Source organism: Camponotus floridanus, unplaced genomic scaffold (genome assembly GCF_003227725.1).
Source record: "Camponotus floridanus strain SB8 unplaced genomic scaffold, Cflo_v7.5 scaffold3, whole genome shotgun sequence".
Lineage (NCBI taxonomy): Eukaryota > Metazoa > Arthropoda > Insecta > Hymenoptera > Formicidae > Camponotus > Camponotus floridanus.
In genome coordinates, this window is record NW_020229436.1 from 5183291 (window position 1) to 5210067 (window position 26777).

Below are 26777 nucleotides of genomic sequence, written 5' to 3' on the forward strand. Positions count from 1 at the left end.
ATCCTGCAAAATGTCTCTGATCAATTTCCGTCTATACACTCTGCAAAGTTTGTGATAATAAATTTCCAGAATTAATTATATGATATATACAGATTTATTATTTCGAGAAATTAAAAAAATAATTGTTTGAAATCACGAAACATTTTCTAAACGCTGGCGATCGATTGATCATCACGTTACAATTTATAATTGAAAAAAAAAACGAAAATTTATAATATGTAAGAAATAATCAAGTCCAACATTATATTTAAAATAAATCTTAGAGATCCATCTTATACGGAAGTTTTTCATTTGAAAGACGAAATGACAGATGCATTTCCATTGAAAATAGCGGTAAATCTTTTAAACAGTTCAAGTTTTAGGTTAAATTATATTCCATAGCTCGCACGGATGTAGAAATATGTATTTGATGCGCGACTTTTGTCTGACGTTGGCGTTACACATCACATACAGCAGCCCTGATATCGCGGATATTCGATGAAAAAGAGAGCGTCGCGCATTTCACTACTCTTTTGGTCTCCGCATAATTTGCGCACACAATACCTGGATTCACACGAATGACGCACGTTTCATGTGAAATATGTCGGCTGCAACTTTCGCAGACATATGGTATATCTGTGCGTCAAAGCCATGTATTTAGCGAATACGGGAGGAAAAGAGAAGGTGGCGATGCACCTGCGAAGGTCGTATTTAATCAAGGTACCGTCTAATATCGTTACGGACATGCCTCGATATCGTCGTAACCCCGGGCCGTTATAAGCTCGAATCTCTATCGAGCAAGCCGTTGACATATCCGTTATTAGAAAGCCCTGAGGAACCGCACACTCAGTTTACCGTATTCACTCGCGTCAATGAGCCTGGCTTTGCGAGCCAGCTGCTTTGATCAATCCTGATTTTTCCTCACAGCAAAACGTTCATTTAATATCTCTCCTTAATTTGAAGACGAAGCATTAAATTGCAATTTCGATAAAAGTAAGAGAGACTTAAAATTTATGAAAAGCATTGAATCCTAAAAACTCCCCCGCCTCGTCACATCATATTTTTGAAATTTTTAATTAAAATTTAAGTGATTTTACAATTTAACATTTACGATAAACTTTGTTTAGAGACTTTTAAAAATGTATACACGAAAATATCAGAGCTGCAATATTTTTATACAGATGCTTGAATAATTTAAATTCAAACTACTTAATTTTTATGATTGATAGAAGAAATTGAATGCAATTTCTGAAGGAATATAAAATAAAATAAAATTCATAATTAATAAGTAATAAGTAAAATAAAATAAAAAAATAATTCTTTAGAATTTCGCTGGTGTAGTCAGATATGAATGAATTTAAGATACCAATTCTAGCTTTCAATTGATCGATCAAAACTTTTTATCAAGAAATATAATTCTGCGCGCTGGATATACAGATTATCCAATATGCGCTACCATGATTTTATGATGCTCTCGTATCTGTTTTGATCTTGAACCATAAGCAATGTCTCTAAAGTACCGAAATAAAGTAACGAAAGTGGGATAATACTCGCCGGAAATACGCGACGAGCAGCTGTTCCGTCCAAAGAGGTTCATGCACACGCGGCAAAACTCGGGATATCAGCGTCAGTCTCAAACGCTCAACAAGAGCGATTTACACTTTCAGCGTGAGTCTCTTGGTAATGTACTTTTCCTCAGTTTTCCAAGGGAAGGACGTGCCTTGGCATCGCTCATCTCACGACGGCATCGACACTGTAATAATGCTCGCCGACTTTCTGAATAATTTTCGCGCGCGTGTTGCGCTAAAGAAAAAGAAATCACCTCCTGTTCCTCTCATCTGCTCGAGTGATACACGAATGATGCACGAGCGCGGGACAATGTACAATTTTCCGGAAGTAAAAAAAGACAGAAGGTAGGGGAAGATGCGAGATTCGCAATTTGTAGTTGTTGACGGTTCTCGGCAATTTACGATCCAACAGCGCCGGATGTCACAGCCTCGGGTCGAGCTTTAGAGGTGGTTTTCCGCCTACTTAACCGCAATTCCTACGTCGCGGAAAAATGTGTTGCCTTATTGCACGCTTAAGGATTTATATCCGTGTTACCGCACGTCCTCACCATTTCCGGCGAGCTTCGTGTGCATATCCACCAAACGTTGTTACACATTCATCGCGGAGTTTAACCGCGAAGCGGTTAAGTTGCTCGCGGTTACGCCAAAGTTGCTCGTAAAACGTAAAAGCAAAGAATGTCAGGATCTTTTGTGATTGTCAGCCCTAATTTATGTATAAGTAGCTTTCACACACACACCGTTTTACAAGCTTTCACACACACACACACACACCGTTTTACAAGCTCAAGTATCCAAATGTTATTAATGTTATTCGAGTTGACATCTTTTACTACAATAAGCTCTTTTAAAATTTTAAAATTTTCTTCAATATAATTTTCCATTAAAGAGAGAAAATTAAAGAGAGATTTATTTATTTAATAAAAATTTTTAAAAATTCCAATCATAATTTAATATCAAAATTAATATTTAATCATAATAAGGAGTATCAGAAATTAATTACATTAGGGTAATTTAAAGATATTTTAATATATTAATACAAAAATTTTGGAGTAAAATTTATATTTTAACGCTTCAGAAACTAGAGATATTTTAATCTGATATTTTATATTAACAAAACAAGAATCACAGAAACATTTAAAAATAAATTTGCTTGATGTTCATGAAAGTAAACTGTGTATTCTTCTATTATATGAAAAAAGATAACTCGTGCGAAAAATTCGGACATTTCAATATGCTAAAAAAATAATATGTTTCTTTTTAAACATATAATTTAGATTGAAAATTACCGTCATACGAATACATAGAGTTTATTTTCACATATAAAGTCCAGTTCTTCCGCTTCCTCAACCTCGCAATTTTTGCAGAATTATCTTTAAAATTCTCCACAACATTGCAACCGAATTTTATGTTGCCTCCAAAAAGTCATCAACTTTTTCCCAGCTTTTTTCAAAATATTATTAAATTGTAAAAACATCAAAATCTCTCTCACGTATCGATGTGATATTTCTATCCTCAAATGCGCAATGAAATTATATCCATATCATAGTCGAAAGCATCACATACATGCTTTGCAAGTCAATATAATATGCATATCTATGTCGACTTTCGCATGCATGTGGGTGTGCCGTACTTAAAGAGAGATTTATCCTCAAGTTGCGTGACTCTAATATCTGTTTAATTCGCGACAAGATATGAATCATCTCGCAAATAAATCCACATCACGCGAAGTCCTTTTATGACGATTAGTCGTTGCGGGAGATAATCAAAAAGTTCCAATACGCAGCATCCCATAAAATGCCTTTCAATGATATTTGATTTACGAGCACGGTAGCAATTCGCAATCTCTCGCTCTCTATCGAGATACTTTATTGCAATTTCATTTGATGAAGCACAGTATGCGCGGTCTACGAGACATCCACGTTACGAAACGTGTGGTGTAACTCAAATATTGATGCGTCCACCCGAAATGGCATGTTGTTTAAATTTATTCCACTAATTTAATTATTTATAATTAACGTTGTTAAATAACTAAAATTTCTATAGATTTCAGATTTGGGAGTTTTATTTAAAAGTTTACAACATATTATTTGACATCAAATATCATACAAACAATTTTGAATAATTAAATTTCAAGTGTAACTCAACTACAAAACCCTTTTAATTGCTTCCTAATTGATTTTTATTGGGTTTCCAAATAAATCAATTTAAAACACAATTGTCCAGATATAAAATATTAAAAGTTACAATATACAAGCGGCTGAAGATAAAAACTCTCATGAAATAATATTTATTAGATTTTACTTCAAATAAATCAATTTAAAAAAAAAACTTGATCATCCATTTAAATATTGAAAATAAAAAATGGCGGATATAAACTCTCATGAAACAATACAGCAAGTTATATACACAATTAGATGCATGCAATTATATTTATAGTTTGAGATATATCGATTCGATAAATTTTTACCGATAAGTATATAATTAAATTTAATATAATTAAATTAATATATTAATATATTAAATTAATATAATTTAATTTAATAATTTATTAATTCGTGATATGAATAAATTAAATCCCAGTGCATGGAAACAGATAACAATATACGTTCTTTATCATATGATATATATATTCATAATTTTATCTGAGCCTCAGGACAATTCATTATCCAGATTATAAGTTTTATACACAAGGTGTGTTGTAGAGTTATCAGATAATTTTTAAAACTTATTTTTCTTTGGAAAAACAAGTCAAAATAATTATTAATTTTTGAATGAGCGAATTATTAATAATGGAAAGTAGCGCAAATTTGACCGAAATATATAATAAAACTTTTTTTTCAATATAATTTTAATTTACAATTTTCAATTTAATTTACATTTTCAATATAATTTTAATTTACTTTATAAATGACCCAGGATACCGTTAAAAAATTGGAAAAAATTCTCTAAAAAATAAAAATTAATTAAAAAAGAATAAATCTTAAGAGCAAGGACAATGCTTTGCGATAAATATCATGCATAATTAAATATTAGATACTGGACATTACACGGATTTTGCTTTGTTACATCAAAATCTTTTTCGTATTGGATGCAAATATCCTAAACGGATGACTATTTTCAGCATGAGTGAATCTTTTGATAGGTAGTTTTAGACTAAAAACGTGCTCCTTTATGAAAATATAAAATTTCAATATGATATTTTTGCGATTTTAGAGTATAAAAATATCAGCTTCGTTGGCCTGACAATGATGCGTGTTATGTGGAGTAAAAGCCAAGTTTACTTTCCAATGCGTCGAACTTCAAACGAGGATCCCGCGACAGAAAACCGCAAAGCGGATATCGAAAAGTGATCCTGAGAAAAGAAAGAGAAAAAGAGAAATCGAAAGCATTCAAGCACACGAAGTGAAAACTTGTTCGACCATGAAGAACAGCTCGCAGTAGTACTGGCACGTAGTTACTTGCTAACGCATTTCTTCGAGAATCGTTACAGCGAGCATGACACCGCAAGTATATCAGAAGGCAAACGAACGGAAGTGTAAGCGTTGCACGTTTTGCCAAAAGATCGATATCGTCATGAAATTCGAAATTGAATTTTCCGCTGGATCCTTGTTTTTCCGTTTCAGGTCCGAGACAAATAAAATTAAAAATAATTCATTTAAAAAAACTTTGTCCAATTCTATTTTCAGAATTCCTCATGTTTTATTTACTAATCGGATATGCATTATCAATATCGTATATTCGATCGATATTAAAAACATAAATCGTCTAAGATCGATATTAAAAACATAAAATGTCTAAGAAGGTATATCATGTGTACAATATTGCTCTTTTTTTCTTTGCGCATCGAAATCAAATTAAAATAAATCCATTTATCTTGAAAAGACAACGAAACAAATCATATCATTCTTTATTTAATTTTTCTTTCGTTTTAACTCTTGAGAATTATTTACTACTAGGATCGAAAGATAAAAAGTGGAAACTGATTCGACGTAAGATTTTCTATAAAGGGAGAGAAATCACTCCAAAATTTATCAGCAAGTCTGTCGTAGGAGATTATGTAGTACCTGAAACTCCCTGTGTAATTGGAGCGAATACGAATATCAGAGAAGGGCAAGGCAAGATTTATATCGGCATTATTACCGCATTTAATCTCAATTAGTCAGTCATGTGCAAGTTCTAGACCAAATTTACGTACGAGACCCGGCACCATTCATGAGTCACACTAGTTCACAGCTGATAGCATAAATCAGCGAATAAATACTCGACATGTGTAACATGTATCTATTCTATATTTGCAAAAGGTTTAAAAGAAACGTAATTATCAATAAATCGATATTATAATCGCATGTAAATCCGACTAAATCTTAGCCATCATATTTCGATAACGTAATCGTTTTCGATCGGAATTATAAGACTTATTATTTATATTTAATTCGAAAATATTATTTTTTTAAATTCCCATTATTAGAAAAATTGTAATTTCTGAAATCGCTATCACTTATCTAACTACCTCGAGAATATATTCCAAGACTCAATCTTGAGCCTGACGTCCGAAAGTTTCAAGTCAGCAGAGGTGAATAATATCAATCGCGTATATACGCGAAATTGGACGGTTACCACGTGAATTATAGACGGTATATACGCTGCGTTTGCACATGCAGTTGCTAAGTAGACGAAAGCATCGTTGCATCGGAAAGGGGCCAATGGAATTGAGCGCTTGTTCGCATGTTTCCAAGGACCGCACACTCGGAAACTATTCCGATTATTCCGCGTGCTCGAGTTACGTCGAAATGCCAAAGCTTGGCCACATACAGAGAGACGGACGAATGAAAGAGATGCAAGAGCAAAGGCATCCACACTAGTTACTACCATGGCGTTAACAGCTCCGATCGAACGCTTCGCGTCTCGCCTCGGAGGGAAAATACGTCTCTCTTGAAAGCGACTATTGCACCGATTCCGGAAATGTAAAAGTCGACGCGACATTATGTTTTCGGTCGGAAACGCTATATATGTTTTTTTAAAATCCGGTAGAGAATGTCTGTTCTCTTCATACACGAAAAAAAAAAAAAAAAAACACTCTTCCGTCGGGATTTTTTATTACGGAATTTTTTATTACACTTTTTCCTTTTTCGTAACGAAACATTTTTCCCAAAAGAATTCGCAAAAGAGTGTGATTCTCGATTATATGATTTTCAGAACGTTGAGAGAATCTTTGATTAATTAATATAGTAGATTGATTAGCATTAGATTAATATATATTTTATGCAAGCATTTAACAGGACAATATATTGGAATGATTATTAATATATAAACGTCTGAGTTGAATCAATTGATGTAGCTTGATGCAAGGGTAGAAAACTTTATATTTCTTTAAACTAGAATTTAACGCTTGAATAAAGATCTAATTTTTAGTACGCATTTTTAGTATGCAACTTTAATATATATATATATATATATATATATATATATATATATATATTAAAGTATTTTTGACATTGCTTTATGGCAAATATATATATTTGCCATAAAGCAATGTCAAAAATAATATATAATATAATAAATAATTATTATATTTAAAATAAAACTTTAATAAAAAAATATAATATAATAAATAATAATCCCATTTTAAAGGACTCACTCAAATATCTCAGAAACACTGCGACGAAAAATCGAACTTAATCGAAAATCGACTTAAATCGAAAAATGTTTCAAACAAAAGTTGTGTAGCTTCAAGGAGACCATAAGATGGTGACAATGATTTGACCTTGGAAAATCATTTGAAGTCATGTGAAGGTCAACTTTAAAATCTTAAACGGAAACCCACATTTTTTATTTGGTATTCTTGTAGCTAACATCAAGAGCTTTCCAAAACACTATAATTAAATGTTTTTCCATTAAGTACTTTTCGAGTTATAAAACTTGAAATAATATCTTAATTTTACATAAACCATAAAATATCTAGTAAAATATTCATTTTTCGATTATCTTACTTTAATATTTTTATGTACAAAATAATGAGAGGAATCAATTGGTGTAAAGAAAAAACATAATTGTTTCGAAGAAAAAATATGTAATTTGCAAATTACATATTTCTTCTATAATTCCGATGGCAACAATTTTTCATATCTTGATAGAAATGCTAAAGATGTTACTGTATCAAGCGGATGTCAACAGCCAATGTATAGTTCGAACCACTATGCAATCAGTTCTTTAGGTTTTAGCACAAATGCTACAGGTACTCTTACAACTAGCCACAACAATTTTTCATATCTTGACATAAATGCTGAAAATGTTGCTGTATCAAGCAGATGTCAACAGCCAACGTATGGTTGGAGCCACTATGCAAGCAGTTCTTTTTCAAGTTTCTAGCACAAATGTTATGAATATTTCTACAATGAGCCATCAATCAATACACGATTGGTATCAACTTGATAATTTACTGATATAGTTTAAGCATTAAACAATATAACATAAAATTATATTATAATTGTAATATAATCCATAATTTTATGAATATATTTGTTTATTATCTATTTATCAGATACCGTCAAAGATATAATTTTATTTATATTTTTCATATCATTTCTATCTATAGTTTGTTATATATGTTATACATAACATTTCTAAAATATTATATACATCATGATCTACTACTAATTTTGCGAAAATTATTTTTTAATTATATGAACATATTATATGAACGAAGTTATTTAAACAGATATTGGATTTTGATTGTATCTTCAATTTCTGACGTGTGTAATGCATTAATAGTAATAAAGAAATTAATAATACACAATTTATTCAATCCCTTCCCAAAATAAAACGATATAATTAATTATATTATAAGGTTATATTATATAAACATATAATATAACCTCTTGATTTATAATTATTCCAATACATATACATACACATAAATATATATGTACATACACACACACACACACACACAATATTATATAATCTTCGATTAATATTCCGCAACTCTCTGTTTCTTATGAACGTGATAGTATAAATCATTTTAACGATAAGAAAATATCGATTAATTCTTTCTAAGAAATATCTTACACAAAAATGATAGTTTTTTATATTTGCGTCTATTATAATATTGAGTCTTTGCTTGTTGCGCTAGTTGATATATTTTCATAAAAATAATCGCGTGTTTTTTACCAATTAATTTCTCTCATTATTCTATACATAAAAATATTAAGAAAAATGATCGGGAAATATTTATGAGATATTTGTATGATATTTATGAGATATGAGTGTATGTAAACTTATGTCAACTTAGAATATAAAAATATCTCGTAAACTAATTAATTTTTGACTATGCTTAATAATATTTTACGCAGAATATTGAAAGGAATCGATTTATATAGATAAATTAGTCCTATTTAAAAAAATAGATTGACTTTCACATAGTCTTAGAACTTACATTCTAATATTCTTATCTTTTTACCACTTTCAAACTTTACAACTTTTATTTTAAATATTTTTCCCATAAACACCATACTTTTCAATTATAAACGTATGACTGTTAAAGTAGAACACTCTGTGTATATATATATATATATATATATATATATATATATATATATATATGTACATACGTATGTATGTATGTATGTATGTACATAAGTACTTCGAGTAATAACAATATTCTGTTCATAACTTTTGCTTTGTTATCTACCCGATTTACGTAAATAATTTTAACGGAAAAAGTCGTTGTTAATTCCTTGTAAAAGAAATTTTGCACAAAATTGGCAGCTTTTAATATTTGCGCTTATTATAATATTTCAATACATCTGTAATCTTTCTACAAATGATGAGATTATTAACAGTGAATAAGCTATTAATCGTAAAACTTGCTAGACAAATTTCGATCGTGTATCAATATTTACATTTATACAAAGAATCATATATACGTGTTTTTATGATCTTCCTCTGTTTCTTTTATCAGTTTCTATATTTTTCGTCGAAATGATTTCATTTGAATTTAGTCGTATACAATCTGTGATACAAAATGGATATCATGCTAAGAAACACAACGGCATCCTATATTTGGGCGTATTTTACGATAGACATTAATAGTGCAGAGGGCAAGTGCAAAATTTGTGGCAAAGTTTATATTTTAAATAAGAAATACGACAATATAAAATATCATATAAGAATTAAACATCCAAATTGTGTCCCCTCTAAAAGTACAGAAATATGGCCTTTTTTTATAATACAAAAGCATCAAACGGCATGTGATATTTGTAATAAGACGTATGATATAAAATATAATGGATCGAGAAATATGAAACATCACTTAAAAAATGCGCATAATATAGAGATAGAAAATCAAGACTGGATGTTACATTACAATTACACTATATCAAATGAAACAATGGAGTGCAACTATTGCAAAATAATCTTTCAAAATGATGTTAAACATAACTATTTCAATGCAATTAAACATTTCAACGATGCTCATCAAATCGCTGGAAGAGCTTTGGAATTCAGATCGACGAGGTAAGACTAATGACAATAAACTGAATATTACTATTTTATCCTTTCTGAATTATTTATATGTATTTTTGTATAACATATGGAAAGTTACATATAATAAAATTCTAAAATTTAGATACTTAACACGTTTATCATAAAGATTATGTATATTTGGATAAATTTCTTTTTTAAATTTACACACATATGTGTATATATATATATATATATATATATATATATATATATATATATATATGTATGATTGGATTACAACCTAAATAGTTTATTTAATTCTTGATAGAAATGCTGAAGATGTTGTTGTACCAAGCGGATGTCATCAGCCCACATATAGTGGGAACTACTATGGAATCAGTTCTTTAGGTTTTAGCACAAATACCACAGATACTCTTACAACTAGCTACAACAATTTTTCATATCTTGACAGAAATGCTAAAAATGTTACTGCATCAAGCAGATATCAACAGCCAACGTATGATTGGAACCACTATGGAATTAGTTTTTTAAGTTCTGGCACAAATGATACAGATATTTCTAGCACAAATCCTATAGATACTTCGATAACAAGCCATCAACCAATACACAATTGTTATCAATTAGATTATTCAGGGCCGGATTTAAATATGTGGAGGCCCTGGCTCAACTAAGAGGTGGAGACCCCTAACCATTTTTAAACCAAAATTAAATAGAAGTTTTTACGTTGTTTAAATAATTTATTTTGAAATAACAAGGTCAAGCAATATACATAGACCTTTTAAGTGTTGTATACCATTTGATAGGAAATTTTACCCAAAAATTTGTGGTGTGGATAACCTTTTCTTGTACAGGCCCCTGGGCTTCAGCCCCTGTTGCCCTCCTCTAAATCCGATCCTGTGATTATTCATATCTTAAAAATATTAATTAAGCAGTTCTTAACCGGACTTTGAATATGAGGATTTTTGCGCGATCAAAGATATGTTAAAAGAAAATGAATAAGAAAATAGAAGAACTAATGTTTCTTGTGAATGTGAATTATTTACATTGCTTTTTACTCCAGACTGCAGCCAATCTACGGTTGTTAATGTAGCATTAAATAATATAATATGAAATTATAATTACATAATTTTAGGAATGCATATTATCTATTTATCAAATACTGACAAAGATATAATTTTATTTATATTTTTCATATCATTCGTATCTAATTCGTTACATATGTTATATATAACATTTCTGAAATATTACATAGTTTATTATGATTTTAAGATAGCATTAAACAATATAACTTAAAATCTTAATATAATCTAGAAATTTATGAATATTTGTTTATTTATCAAATACCGACAAAGATATAATTTTACTTATATTTTTCATGGTATTTGTATCTAGAATTTGTTAATTCATATTTCTATATGTTAACATAATATTTCTCATATGTTACATATATCATAATTTATTACTGATTCTGATATAGCATTAAACAGTATAACATAAAAAATAACAATATAACATGAAATTATAATTGTAATATAATCCATAATTTTATGAATATATTTGTTTATTATCTATTTATCAGATACCGTCAAAGATATAATTTTATTTATATTTTTCATATCATTTCTATCTATAGTTTGTTATATACGTTATACATAACATTTCTCAAATATATACATCATAATCTACTACTAATTTTGCGAAAATTATTTTTCAAACATATTGTATGAACGAAGTTATTTAAACAGATATTGGATTTTGATTGTATCTTCAATTTCTGACATGTGTAATGAATTGATAGTAATAAAGAAATTAATAATACACAATTTCTTCAATCCCTTCCCGAAATAAAACGATATTATTACATATATTATAAGGTTATATTATATAAACATATAATATAACCTCTTGATTTATATTTATTCCAATACATATACATACACATAAATATATATGTACACACACACACACATAATATTATATAATCTTCGATTAATATTCCGCAACTCTCTTTTTCTTATAAACGTGATAGTTTACGTAAATTATTTTAACAGAAAATATCGATTAATTCTTTGTAAAAGATATCTTACACAAAAATGATATTTTTTGATATTTATATCTATTATAATATCTATTATTATATCTATTATAATATTAAATCGTTGCTTGTTGCGCTAATTGATATGTTTTCTTAAAAACAATTACGTGTTTTTACCAATTAATTTCTCTCATTATTCTACACGTAAAGGTATTAAGAAAAACGATCGGGAAATATTAATGAGATATTTTATAGTGTATGTAAACTTATGTCAACTTAGAATATAATAATATCTCGTAAACTAATTAATTTTTGACTATGCTTTATAATATTTTACGCAGAATATTGAAAGGAATCGATTTATATAGATAAATTAGTCCTATTTAAAAAAATAGATTGACTTTCACATAGTCTTAGAACTTACATTCTAATATTCTTATCTTTTTACCACTTTCAAACTTTACAACTTTTATTTTAAATATTTTTCCCATAAACACCATACTTTTCAATTATAAACGTATGACTGTTAAAGTAGAACACTCTGTGTATATATATATATATATATATATATATATATATATATGTACATACGTATGTATGTATGTATGTATGTACATAAGTACTTCGAGTAATAACAATATTCTGTTTATAACTTTTGCTTTCTTATCTACCCGATTTACGTAAATAATTTTAACGGAAAAAGTCGTTGTTAATTCCTTGTAAAAGAAATTTTGCACAAAATTGGCAGCTTTTAATATTTGCGCTTATTATAATATTTCAATACATCTGTAATCTTTCTACAAATGATGAGATTATTAACAGTGAATAAGCTATTAATCGTAAAACTTGCTAGACAAATTTCGATCGTGTATCAATATTTACATTTATACAAAGAATCATATATACGTGTTTTTATGATCTTTCTCTGTTTCTTTTATCAGTTTCTATATTTTTCGTCGAAATGATTTCATTTGAATTTAGTCGTATACAATCTGTGATACAAAATGGATATCATGCCAAGAAACAAAAGGGCATCCTATTTATGGGCGTATTTTACAAACGACATTAATAGTGCAGAGGGCAAGTGCAAAATTTGTGGCAAAGTTTATACTTTAAATAAGAAATATGACAATATAAGAGATCATATAAGAATTAAACATCCAAATTGTGTCCCCTCTAAAAGTACAGAAATATGGCCATTTTTTATAATACAAAAGCATCAAACGGCATGTGATATTTGTAATAAGACGTATGATATAAAATATAATGGATCGAGACATATGAAACACCACTTAAAAAATGCGCATAATATAGAGATAGAAAATCAAAACTGGATGTTACATTACAATTACACTATATCAAATGAAACAATGGAGTGCATACATTGCACTCCATTAAAAGTAATATTTCAAAATGATGTTAAACATAAGTATTTCAATGCAAAGAAACATTTAATCGATGTTCATAAATTCACTGGAATATCTTTGGAATTTAGATCAACGGGGTAAGACTTATGACAATAAGCTGAATATTACTATTTCATTTCTTTTAAATTATTTATATGTATTTTTGTGTAACATATGTAAAATTATACATAATAAAATCGTAAAATTTAGATATTTAACATATTTATCATAAAGATTATGTATATTTGGATAAATTTCATTTTTAAATTTACATACACACATATGTATATATATATATATATATATATATATATATTTATATATGATTAGATTACAATCTAAATAATTTATTTAATTCTTGATATAAATGTTAATAAAGATGTTATTATATCAAGCAACTATCAGTCAATCTATAATTCGGATGACAACAATTTTTTCTATCTTGATAGAAATGCTGAAGATGTTGCTGTATCAAGCGGATGTCAACCGCCAACGTATAGTTTGGACCATAATGGTTCTAGCACAAATGCTGTAGATACTTCTACAACGAACGATCAACGACACAATTGTTATGCCTTTGATAATCTTATCTGTAATCTTGAAAATACTGAATCAAATAGACCTCTGTCTCCTTCTGAATATCTATATTATATTTACGAGCTCGAGGAGATGTTAAATAAAATTGAATAAGAAAATAGAAGAATTAATTAAAAAGGTTGTCGCTCTTTATCTTTGGAGATGTTGAGTTGTCTTCATTTGTCTCCGGTTCGTCACTGATTTCGACGCCTGGAAGCATCGTCAAAATAATGAGATACCGAAGCATTTATTATTACTAACGCCATATTTTCCAATTATGAATGTGTGAGTATTAAAGTGGAACGCTGTGTGTGTGCGTGAGTGCGTGTGTGTATGTGTATAGAGAGTATTCTACTTTAACATATATATATATATATATATATATATATATATATATATATAATTGTATTTATGTATGTAACCTAGGACTAATAATAATATTTCGTAGCTTTCTTATCTACCTGATAGTTTACTCAAATAATTTTAACGGAAAAAATCGTTGCTAATTCCTTGTAAAAAATATTTTGCACAAAATTAGCAACTTTTAATATTTGCGCTTTATGATATTTCACTCTTTCTGCAAACAATGATTATTAACAGTGATAAACAATTAATCGTCAAACTTACTAGACAAATTTCGATCGTGTATCAATATTTACATTTATACAAATCTTATATACGTTTTTTTATAATCTTTCTGTGTACTTTCTTTTATCATTTTCTATATTTTTCGTCGAAATGATTTCATTTGAATTTAGTCGTATATAATCTATGACACAAAATGGATATCATGCTAAGAAACAAAACGGTATCCTATATTTGGGCGTATTTTACAAAAGACATTAATAATGAGGAGGGCAAGTGCAAAATTTGTAGCAAAGTTTATACTTTAAAAAGGCAATACCACAATGTAAAAGGTCATATAAGAGAAAAACATAATTTTGTTCCCTCGAATAGTACAGAAAAATGGCCTTATTCTATAATACAAAAGCATCAAACAAAATGTGATATTTGTAATAAGAGGTATAATATCAAGTATTATGAATCGGATTGCATGAAACACCACTTAAAAAATGCGCATAATATAGAGATAGAAGATCAAAACTGGATGTTAGATTACAATTACACTATACCAAATGAAACAATGGAGTGCATACATTGCAACATAAGCTTCCAAAATGATGTTAAACATAAGTATTTCAATGCAATAAAACATTTAATCGAACATTTTACTCATCAAATCGCTGGAAGAGCTTTGGAATTCAGATCAACGAGGTAAGACTAATGACAATAAACTGAATATTACTATTTTATCCTTTCTGAATTATTTATATGTATTTTTGTGTAACATATGTAAAGTTATATATAATAAAATTCTAAAATTTAGATGCTTAACACGTTTATCATAAAGATTATGTATATTTGGATAAATTTGTTTTTTAAATTTACACACATATGTGTGTATATATATATATATATATATATATATATATATATGTATGATTGGATTACAACCTAAATAGTTTATTTAATTCTTGATAGAAATGCTGAAGATGTTGTTGTACCAAGCGGATGTCATCAGCCTACATATAGTGGGAAGCACTATGGAATCACTTCTTTAAGTTTTAACACAAATACCACAGATACTCTTATAACTAGCTACAACAATTTTTCATATCTTGACAGAAATGCTGTTGTATCAAGCAGATGTCAACAGCCATCGCATGATTGGAACCACTATGGAATCAGTTTTTTAAGTTCTGATACAAATGATATAGATACTTCTAACACAAATCCTATAGATACTTCTACAACAAGCCATCAACCAATACACAATTGTTATCAATTTGATTATTCAGGGCCGGTTTTAAAGGTGTGGAGGTCCTGGGTCGACTAAGAGGTGGAAATCCCTAACCATTTTTAAACCAAAATTAAATAGAAGCTTTGACGTTGTTTAAATAATTTATTCTGAAATAACAAGGTCAAGCAATATACATAGACCTTTTAAGTGTTGTATACCATTTGATAGGAAATTTTACCCAAAAATTTGTGTTGTGGAGGCCCCCTTCTTGTACAGGTCCCTGGGCTTCAGCTCCTGTTGCCCTCCCCTAAATCCGGCTCTGTGATTATTCATATCTTAAAAATATTAATTAAGCAGTTCTTAACCGGACTTTGAATATGAGGATTTTTGCGCGATCGAAGATATGTTAAAAGAAAATGAATAAGAAAATAGAAGATTTAATGTTTCTTGTGGATGTGAATTATTTACATTGCTTTTTACTCTAGACTGCAGCCAATCTACGGTTGTTGATGTAGCATTAAATAATATAACATGAAATTATAATTACATAATTTTAGGAATGCATATTATCTATTTATCAAATACTGACAAAGATGTAATTTTATTTATATTTGCGTATTATTTGTATATTTATAATTTGTTAAATAAGTTATACATAACCTTTCTCAAATATTACATCATAATCTATTACTGATTTTGATATAGCATTAAACAATATATAACATAAAATTATAGTTATAATATAATCTATAATTTTATGAACATATTTGTTTATTACTTATTTATAAAATACGACAAACATATAATTTTATTTATATTTTTCATATTATTTGTATATTTATAATTTGTTAAACATGTTATATATAACATTTCTCAAATATTACATACAACATAATCTATTACTGAGTTTGATATAGCATTAAACAATATGTAACATAAAATTATAATTATAATATAATCTATAATTTTATGAACATATTTGTTTACTACCTGTTTATTTATGAAATACGTCAAACATATAATTTTATTTATATTTTTCGTATCATTTTTATCTATAATTTGTTGCACATGTTATATATAACATTTCTCAAATATTACATACATAATAAATCATAATCTACTACTAATTTTGAAAATTATTTTTTAAACATTATTGTACGGACGAAGTTATTTAAATATATATTGGATATAGATATTGGAAATATATATTGGATTTTGATTGTATCTTCAATTTTTTGACGTGTGTAATGCATTGATAATAATAAAAAAATTAATAACATACAATTTATTCAATCTCTTCCCGAAATAAAACGATATTATTTAATATATTATATATAATATAACCTTTTAATTTATAATTATTCCAAGACATATAGATATATAATATATAATATAATAAATATAATAAATAATTATTATATTTAATATACAAATTTAATAAAACAATATAATGATCATAACAAATCTTGCGTTAAATTTTCATCTATTTATACATTTCCAAATTATATATTTTATACTTATTATCGAAATACGCATTTTTTTTTAAACGTGTATATAAGAAACATTTGTATAATTTTATATTTTTAAAAAAATCTTAGCGTTATTTTCGCGAATCTCTCCGAAAAGTTCACTGTAAATTATAGTCGGTAGAGCTGTAGCATTAATGGATAATTCACGAATCCTTAAAAATTTACGCTACAAGAAAAAGCGATTTGTGCAAGGGATATTTCGCCGATAAATTTACTGCTTTCGTTTTAAGCCGCTACAGAAAAATGCCGGTTTTTAGATAGGAAAAGGCGATTCGATAATTCGTAAATTTCCGGCTAATATCGTCGATATTTAGGTAGGGAAAATCGTATGAACTACGATATCGGAAAAATTACTTTCGTCTAGGATGACCGAGCGTTATTTACGAGTGTAGCTATTAGAGAGTGGAAGATTCATTTCCTTTATGGTAAAGCATCAAATGGTAAAATCGTGAGATTCGCAAATAAAGTATCGATCAATTTGTAGAAAAAAAATAAATGATTTAAAATAGGTCCTTTGTTAAATGAAATATTAATTCAAGACTCTAGATAAATTTTAATTAGAAAAAAATATCTAATTGATAATTTAAATATCTACATGATATACAAATGAAAAATTCACCGAGATGAGGACAGAAGGTGGGAGAGAAGACGAACTCATGCTATTTTAATATTTTTCAAAAAAAAATTTTGCGTGTAAATATGTGAAAAAAAACTCTTGTCGCAGTGTTTGCGAGAGCTTTTTGTGATCGTCGACTTCGTTTCTTATTTGAATGTCGATCTCACGATGCTCGGGATGATGGACCGGTGTCCAGGAATTGTACCAAACATTATCCTGGATCTCTGCCAGGTGTTCTCTCACGTGTACTCCTCCGGGGCTCGCCGCTTTGTATATATCGTCGCGGTTATTTACGCGCGCCGCGCCGTCTATTAATTACAATTTCAACGACCGTATTTCATCAGGAGAACGGCGAGAGCGCTATTTGGAAAACAAACGGCAGAATGTTTCCGCATAATTATATTCTGTTCGGATATAACCGCACGTCATTGGGATAGGTAGTTCTATTTTGGCATCATACACTTGATGGTATAGGTGTTAACTTTGGCCGAGTAAAACACACTCCGTGTAACCAATTCATCCTAGAGTCTTTTACATAATGCATTTCAACTCACTTTTCGACTGCAACGCTGGCGCTAAAATAATCTCAAGTCACATTATTCGTCCTATTAATTTGCTGTCAAAATATAATGCAGCCGCTTTATAATCTCTATATTTTTAGAAATATATTAATTTTACATAAATGGTTTAATCTCGAATTCAAATTATTAGCTTATAATCATTTATTTCCAATATAAAAGTATTACTAATACCATTTATTATAAATTAATCATACCAGAAACTTTTAATTCTAACAAGTTATGTCTCAATTTTTCTCAAATTTAAACGTTAATTTTTATTTTCTTATACATCTGCATCATTAAATTGTTATTATTAAAGTAAGAATTGATAATATATAAATAATAAATTCTTTAATTCTTTAAAATTTGGTAAGAGAAAGAAATACACTTTTTGGTATCAAATATTCATATATCCTCTCTCAAAAATGCATAACATAATTTTGAAAAAAATTCATTTTTTAGGAAAAATGAGATTTACAAGTACAATTTTGCTTATGATTGTTACATTTAAAAGCTCTAATTTATATAATAAATAATTTATATAAATTTATATAAATTTAAAAATATATATCTTATTAAAGATTTCAGGAAATACAATTTTATAAAATATACTGTATATATAACACTATCAAAAGTATAATAATAATGTGGAAAATAATACCAGACTATATCATATTTTACAAGGGGGAAGAAAAGTAGTTGCTGCGCATTTCTCCCATAAGTTGTACGGTTGCATCTCCTACTATAAAACGATATACAGGAAGAAAAATAAATTTACCCGTTACGCTTTTCCTGCGAATTTATAAAGCGTAAAAAAGAACACATTCACACATATCGCACGTTTTAAATTAAAGGTAAAGAATCATTCAACGTATAATATCAAGAACCATTATCCGAACGATTTCTATCAAAGATTAATTCATACTGGCAATTGCGACACAGTTGATAGAATTGCCCTCAATTCCGGAAATTTCTCTATTCCCAATTGGGAAATGCTCGCAATTCCTTCGCGTAACATCTCATCAGATAACGAGTAATATCAGTCGAGCACGATACAATTCATTACATTAGCAAATCATACCTTACATTAACATTGATTAATGACTCTGATTAATAATCATCCCAACAATCTCACTGACGTTTGCAATATCGTTGATATTTCCAGATATTTTTCAGAATCTTATACTTGTCCTCTATCTCTCGCAATACCATAATATTGTAATAATAATGCTTTGATTGGATAAACAAAATTAAATTTTCAGTTATATCGAAATAAGAAACTGGTTCGCGAGAGAAATAGAATAAAAAGAACATATAATTGGAATTAATTCCAATTGGACGTTTTATTTTCTTGAAGTTACAGGAGACCGTAATTGTGGAAATTACATTTCGCGTAATTCACCGAAACTAATATCTGTCCGATGGCTAATGTCGGTGAGAAATGCATGGCTCTCGGAAAACGTTCACCAGAACGCTCCTGATTTAAATGCAGAAATGGTTTGCAGACCAACGCACGCTATTTGTTTGTACAAGAAGAGAAATTCGATCAAAGAGCTCGATTAGTCATTAAGAGAAATTATCTTTGTCTTTCCCTATACAAAACCATACACACCCATATATATATCTCTCTCTTTCTATCTCTCTCTCTCTCTCATTTTCCATCTTCGATGTTCAGTTCATCCTTGCCACTCGGGAGCTATTCACATCAGTCTTCTCGTCCCGAAGCGTGGATTACACGGCCATTGAATCCGTAAGTGAAACTGTCTGAACTTTTCGCCGACTAATCTACTTACGCTTCTCTCTCTCTCTCTCTTTCTCTCTCTCTCTCTCTCTCTCTCTGTTTCTCTGTTTTCCTCTTTTTCTCTCTTCCTCTCTTTTCCTCTCTCTCCTCTCTCTTTATCTTTCTCTGATAATCTTATAGAGTTCGCGTATGTTAATTATTCTCTCAGTGCAGAGATTGATTTCTCTTACGTTGCTCTTAGTTTCAACACAGCCAAGTTTAGATAGATAGTAAAGCAACACAATTGTAAGACTATCCTCCCTAACTATTAATTATAACATCAACTATAATGTCAATTAACTATGTTAGTAATTATCAGATTCTGTTTTATAGACAATTTTGTTTCCGACCAACCTTTTTTATTAATCTTATACATGATTGTTTCATATGTAAATCTAGTAAGCTCCATTTTAACATAGTTTTATGTTATCAATCGATCGATCGAGGTTCAAAGGTCTTGAGAAAGAAAGATTGATCTCGTTGGTGAACCATGATGGGTCGCGGTGGGATTTCCAGGACAATCTATTGTTCCGCTTAGGAGACTCTAACGGGAGTTAACAAAGGATTTACGCCTCGAAAGAGAGATAAGAATATTTATTGCGGCTTATTAATGTATGCTATCGAACGACTATTTAGTATTAATTTAGCATAAAAAATTTTAGGTCTAAAATATATTCAAATAAAATATATTCACTTCTGAAAAATTAAATATCTGTGAATCTGAAATTATCTCTACCTAAAAACTAAATAAAAAATATATAATTTATGTTAAAAATCTGTACATGTTTTTGCAGTGAGAGACTAATTTTTTAAATTGTGGGTGTGTATTTTGAACTTTAAATATTTTGTACAAAAAAAAATAAAAAATTTCTTCATGTTGGAATTTTTCTCAAGTTAAAATTTGTATACTAATATTATTTCTCTTATATTAATATAACATAACATTTGTTATAAATAATTTTTATATTTAAGATTCTCTTTTTGCAAAATTAAACTTCTCATTATTATATAAAAGAATTTATAATTTATTCTTACATATTTTAATTGATCGAAATTTATTTTATAAATTTGTTTTATTACAAAAAAAAACTTTTGCGGAATCAGATATTCAAGGCAATCAAATATTTTAAGTGCTTAATAGCTTTTTAATGAATATTTCTAATCCTTACATATATATACACTAATTGCGGCAGTTTGGTTTCAAAAAATCATGTGTACGCGACTAGTAAGCGTTGGCGGACTTATAGAAGCTTAACATAACAAATGAAGTTAATTACCATCGTTAATGCTTCGTTTAATGAATGCGGATTAGCACGAGTATTACCAACGTTAAGAGCGCTGAAACCCACACGATAATCTGGAAAGTATTGCAATGAAATGCATCTTGCACGTGTAATTATAGCAAGCCGTTAAATATGCGATAGATATTGAGAAAATTATGTAAATATAATAATCTTGCAATTGACAGTTCTCTGCAATGTTTAAATCACGATCAATATTAAATTTCGTAAAAAAAGGGTAATTTCGGTATCTGTCATTCACATTAAATTGCCATTTTATGTGCCAAAGTTATTAATATAATTTAAATACAAATCAATAACACATAAATTCGAATGCAGCGACCAACAATTAGCGCATAATCAATCATCATTAGCATAAATATAAATAATAAAATACGCGAAACCTACAATAATTTCACGAAAAATTCGAGAGATATAAAATATATATATATATATATAAATAAATCTCGAGAGGTATAAAATAAAATATATTTATCCATATTAATTTGAAAATGTTGATAAATTCTGAAAAAAATTCCAATATCATGAAAAGAAAAATCTCAAATTATTTATAAAATTTTCAAATTAATTTAATTATTTAATTAATTAATTTATTTTTTTATCGAAAAATTTGGGAGAATGTGAGTTTTACTTTTGCATTTCTTTTAGATGATTTATTGTAGATTTATATCACTATTTCACTTTTAAATTGCATTGTAATAACGGCGTGATCGTTTAAAATTGTAGGCATTAAACAAAATCGAGAAACAGACGAAATGATTAACCGTAGTTTCCTATTCTCGTATTAGCTGGACCGTTATCATTTTAATATCCGCCGCGAGGATAGAAACTTCGACGGCAGAAATTAGCCTAGGTGACGAATTCATGAATATAAAGCAGATGCATACTGTTAGTTTTATGAGTGTCAAAGGGTGTTAAAGTTGACATGGATTGCATACGGTGCCTCCTTCGCTATAAAACATATGTGAATTGAGAAGATCGATCTTCTTGATACAATAAAATCGTGCAATCGTAACAAAAGCTACGAGTTAAAATAAAATTTCTCTCATTTCAAGTGTGTTCCTAAATTCAATATATTTTAGTAGATTTATGTCTCTCTCTCTCTCTCTTTCTTTTTTAGAAAAATTATAATATATAATAATTGTTTTTAATTTGATTATTTTTGACTCGTTTTTAAAAATATTAATTTCTAAATAGTTTATTCGCGCACTTGCATTCTTTATATTTATTATTGTTTAATATTTTAGAGCTTATAGAATTGATAAAAAGTTAAAACAATTTATATTCATAATAATTAAAGATTTTATAAATCAGTAATATATATGTATGTTTTATATTATCATTAAATTGTCGTAGAATAAAATAATAGTAACTTCAAAAGTTATTTTTTCATTGACTGAATAAATAATTTTTTCAAATAAACTAAATCGAAAGGTTTTTCAAATAAACCTGTGTTTTTCAAATAAACCTATCATAGTTCAGTAAAAAAGAATTACGAAACATATCGGAGATTATGATTAACACAAGTTCGTTATATAAAATACTCCGCAAAAGTGCGATTTTTATAATTTGGCACTGTTTTGACAGTTGCAACTTCAGTGACTAAAGTTCGGTTACTGACTTTCCAACTCGTTCTTTTCCCAATATAGTTTCTGGCATGTTCTGTAAGTCTGTTACAAACTATGATCTAGTTTTATTGACGAAAAGTCATCACGTTCGAATGTAAGTTCTAGAAAACTTTTTCACTTATTTTGTCGCTTACGATGCCGCAGTTTCAAAATCATCGACTCTTAGTATTTTCTTTCTGCATTTCTTATTATGCGCCTTATTTAATCCTTAATTTCATTACTCCTTCCCGTCTTTATAATCTTATCTTCATTGACATGCTTACTAACTATCTGATGCATACGATTAGCCGATCCTTCGGGAATCTATCGTATTAACCGCTGAAACAGAAGCTGATGCGAAACTTTCGTCGCAGGAAATACTGGCTGCTCGGCAATCCGCCGAAGTTTACATCCACTAACGTCACGATAACACGTGCGTATGCAAATCGCGTCCGCGTACTTTAATTGGCAGTATGCAAGAGAATGGGATGTAATGGAACAATAGAAGGGAAGATTCAACTAGATAATTCTGATTCTGTAGCAAAGTGTTTTATCCCTCTCATTAAGCAAAATATTATGCGACGAATGGATGTATTTTTTTGTTTAGTTATAAAGTTCTAGCCAAAACATGTAAGAATTAATAAAAATTTCAAAAATGTACGTGAAATATTTTATGAAGATTTTATAAATATTTTACTATAAATTGAAGAAAAAATATAAGCTATAATGTAAACGAAGAAAATTATCAGTTTTCAGCTTTAAAGCTAAATATGAAATAAACTAATCAAAGGAAAAAATAAATAAATTGCTAATTAGGGAATTAATAAATTATCAATATGAAATCACGTCTTTTTATTATTATCCCAGATGTATCAAATTAAGAATAATAAGTAAGAAAGTCTTTGCTTTAACATCATCTTTCAATGTTGATACGATACTGTCTGACGAAAAAGGTAGTTACACTACTAATCCGTCTACCAGTTTAACAGAGATATATTCTTATATTATCTGCTTTAAAAAATCGATATTAATAATATCAGCATGTTCGTTATCGTTATCGTTATTTTGTAAATTTACTCTCTTATTAAAATTATTGGAACTAATTTCTTACAGTTTAAGTTTCCTTTTTCTTGTGCGATAATAATGGAACGTGATTTATATTGATTATTAATTTCTTATTACCAATTTAATTATTTTTTCCTTTGATTAATTCATTCTATATTTAGCTTTTAAAGCTAAAAACTGATAATTTTCTTCATTTATATTATAGCTCATTTATATTATAGCTTATGTTTGAAAGCACAAAGAGTTATTAAAGCATATCATAATTATATCATATTATCATATAGTATATCACTGATATAATATATCATTAGCGAAGAATATGTCTCGACAATATTGCGTCGGAGAATTATATAAGACAATGAATTCAAATAAGAAAGGAAACCTACAAGCTTAGTGTAGTGGCTTTGAAGGATGCTATGGAATACTCTAAAATGTCGAGTGAATATTATCAAATCGTATGTTAATGCATCACTATTAGTTCTGTGTATTATGTATTAATATTCTGTGCATTAATACTTCTGAGTATTATTTCTGTGTATCAGTGCAAAATATAATACACTTGTGTTATAATAAATAAATAAAATTAATAAATAAATAAATTTATTATTTTCTTTTAAATAATAAATTATTTTTTTTAAATAAATTAATCATATGTGTGATACTCTCTTATTTAATAAGTAATAATGATCTAATTTATAATTGCAAAAATTATCGTATAGAGAAGATATTAATCGCGAGAAAGATTATTATTGTTTATAAAACTCCCCCGTTATATGAAAATTTTAAAATTTAATGCACTCAAGTAACAAAATTTTAATATTCTGAATTAAAATTTTATCATTGTCCTTAATAATCTGCTCACCATTGTTAGCTGATAGGATTGCTAGATGTACATGTAATTACCCTCTTTTCGCTTAAGAAATTCACCAGGAAATTTACAATTTCTATTATCTGGCTTTACGCTTATTTTAAAAGTACTCATGCAAAAATGTGAAGCGTTTAGCAGAGGTAACTCTTTAAAGATGTGGAAGCCTGTAGGAAGCAAATCCATGAAAGTAGCAACGATCAAATATGAAAAAGTAAACAGAAGAACTTTAATAAAGGGCATTTTCAAACAACTTCCCAAAGATGCGATTTTCCGAGCATAGCCAAAGCAAGCGTAGTTGAAAAGAGATTATGAGGCGCGTGCCTCTTAAATCCAATTTCTTCGCAAATAGACGTCGGCACATACGCAAGATAACAAGCGCCAATATAATATGAAATACAACATATAAAATAAAGAAGAAAATTTTGAAATACCATTTTCGAAAAGAAGAATTAAATAAATATGGTTATTATTTTTAATTATTTATATTGTTTATCGTAGAATTACAAAAATTAATAATATAAAGTTGGCGAAATGATGTTTACATATTAGTTCGATGCGATATCACTAATATTACTTACTATTGTATATATATCATCCGCTAATTGTCGGGTATGTTCGATACATTTTCAATTATTCAAATATTCTATACAATCTAGCTTACACGCGTTAAGATCACGCTATAAATATAAATCTATCTTAAGCATTACAGAACAATCGGAATATGCGTGAAACACATTCCAGCATGATTCATGAGAGTGATATCGCAGCTATCTGTTATTCTATTTGTTTCAATACACGTACTTCGCTTGATGTAATGTTCAACTGACACCTAGCAGAGAAATAATAAATGATCTAAATGATAAAATATTCAAAAAAATAATAATAATAATATATCCATGAAATGTATTTTAAATGTAGTTTTTGTAAATTAAATTTTAATTATTAAGAAGTTATTCAAAAATATGACGATAAGTAATAAATTCTAGATATTCATAATATATAGATTCTAAAATAAGATTTAAAAAATAACGAAAATTTATTTCTCCTGATATATTCTAAATCTACGAATTAAATTTTAAATCTTTATTTTTATTTTAATTTACGGAGAAGATTAAAAATGAATTAACAGATCGAACAATACATATAATATGTTATCAAGAATTTAAATAATTAAAGAGAGCTGTATATATGTTATCATATGTTAAAAAAATGTTATGAAATAAAGTTTTATTTATTTAATGCGTGACAGTATGTAAATAAATATTCATTGAAACAAGTAATACAAATGTTAGCTTTATGTCAAGAGAAAAAAGAATTTTCATGATATGAGAATTAATGTCGTATAAAAATATCGTTTCAAACATTTGCATTGTTAAAGGAATTGTTGTTATGTACAGCCCTCTAAATAAATAAAAAATGAAAAGTATACATTGCGTAAAAAAATATAAGTAGATTAGTAAATTTACAATTAAAGATTACAAATTTTTATTAAAAGTTGCCAAAAAAATGTTGCAAGGATATAAAATTATTTTTTTCTTACACGGTGATATTTTTTGCTTTCATGATAAGGAAATTAAATGAATTATTGAGCCTTTATTGTCA

The 26777-nt window shown here is 28.3% G+C and overlaps 2 protein-coding genes across 2 annotated transcripts in view; one reads left to right on the forward strand and one right to left on the reverse strand.

The window, feature by feature from the left end:
• LOC105254371 (alkaline phosphatase) overlaps positions 1-26777 on the reverse strand; it is a 213365-nt gene that overhangs the window by 154031 nt on the left and 32557 nt on the right. The gene's annotated exons all lie outside the window — the stretch shown is intronic.
• On the forward strand, positions 9599-10800 carry LOC112638391. Its single transcript, XM_025410000.1, has 2 exons — positions 9599-10061; positions 10339-10800. Exons 1-2 carry the CDS (start codon positions 9847-9849, stop codon positions 10700-10702), a joined length of 579 nt encoding a protein of 192 aa, XP_025265785.1. The 5' UTR covers positions 9599-9846; the 3' UTR covers positions 10703-10800.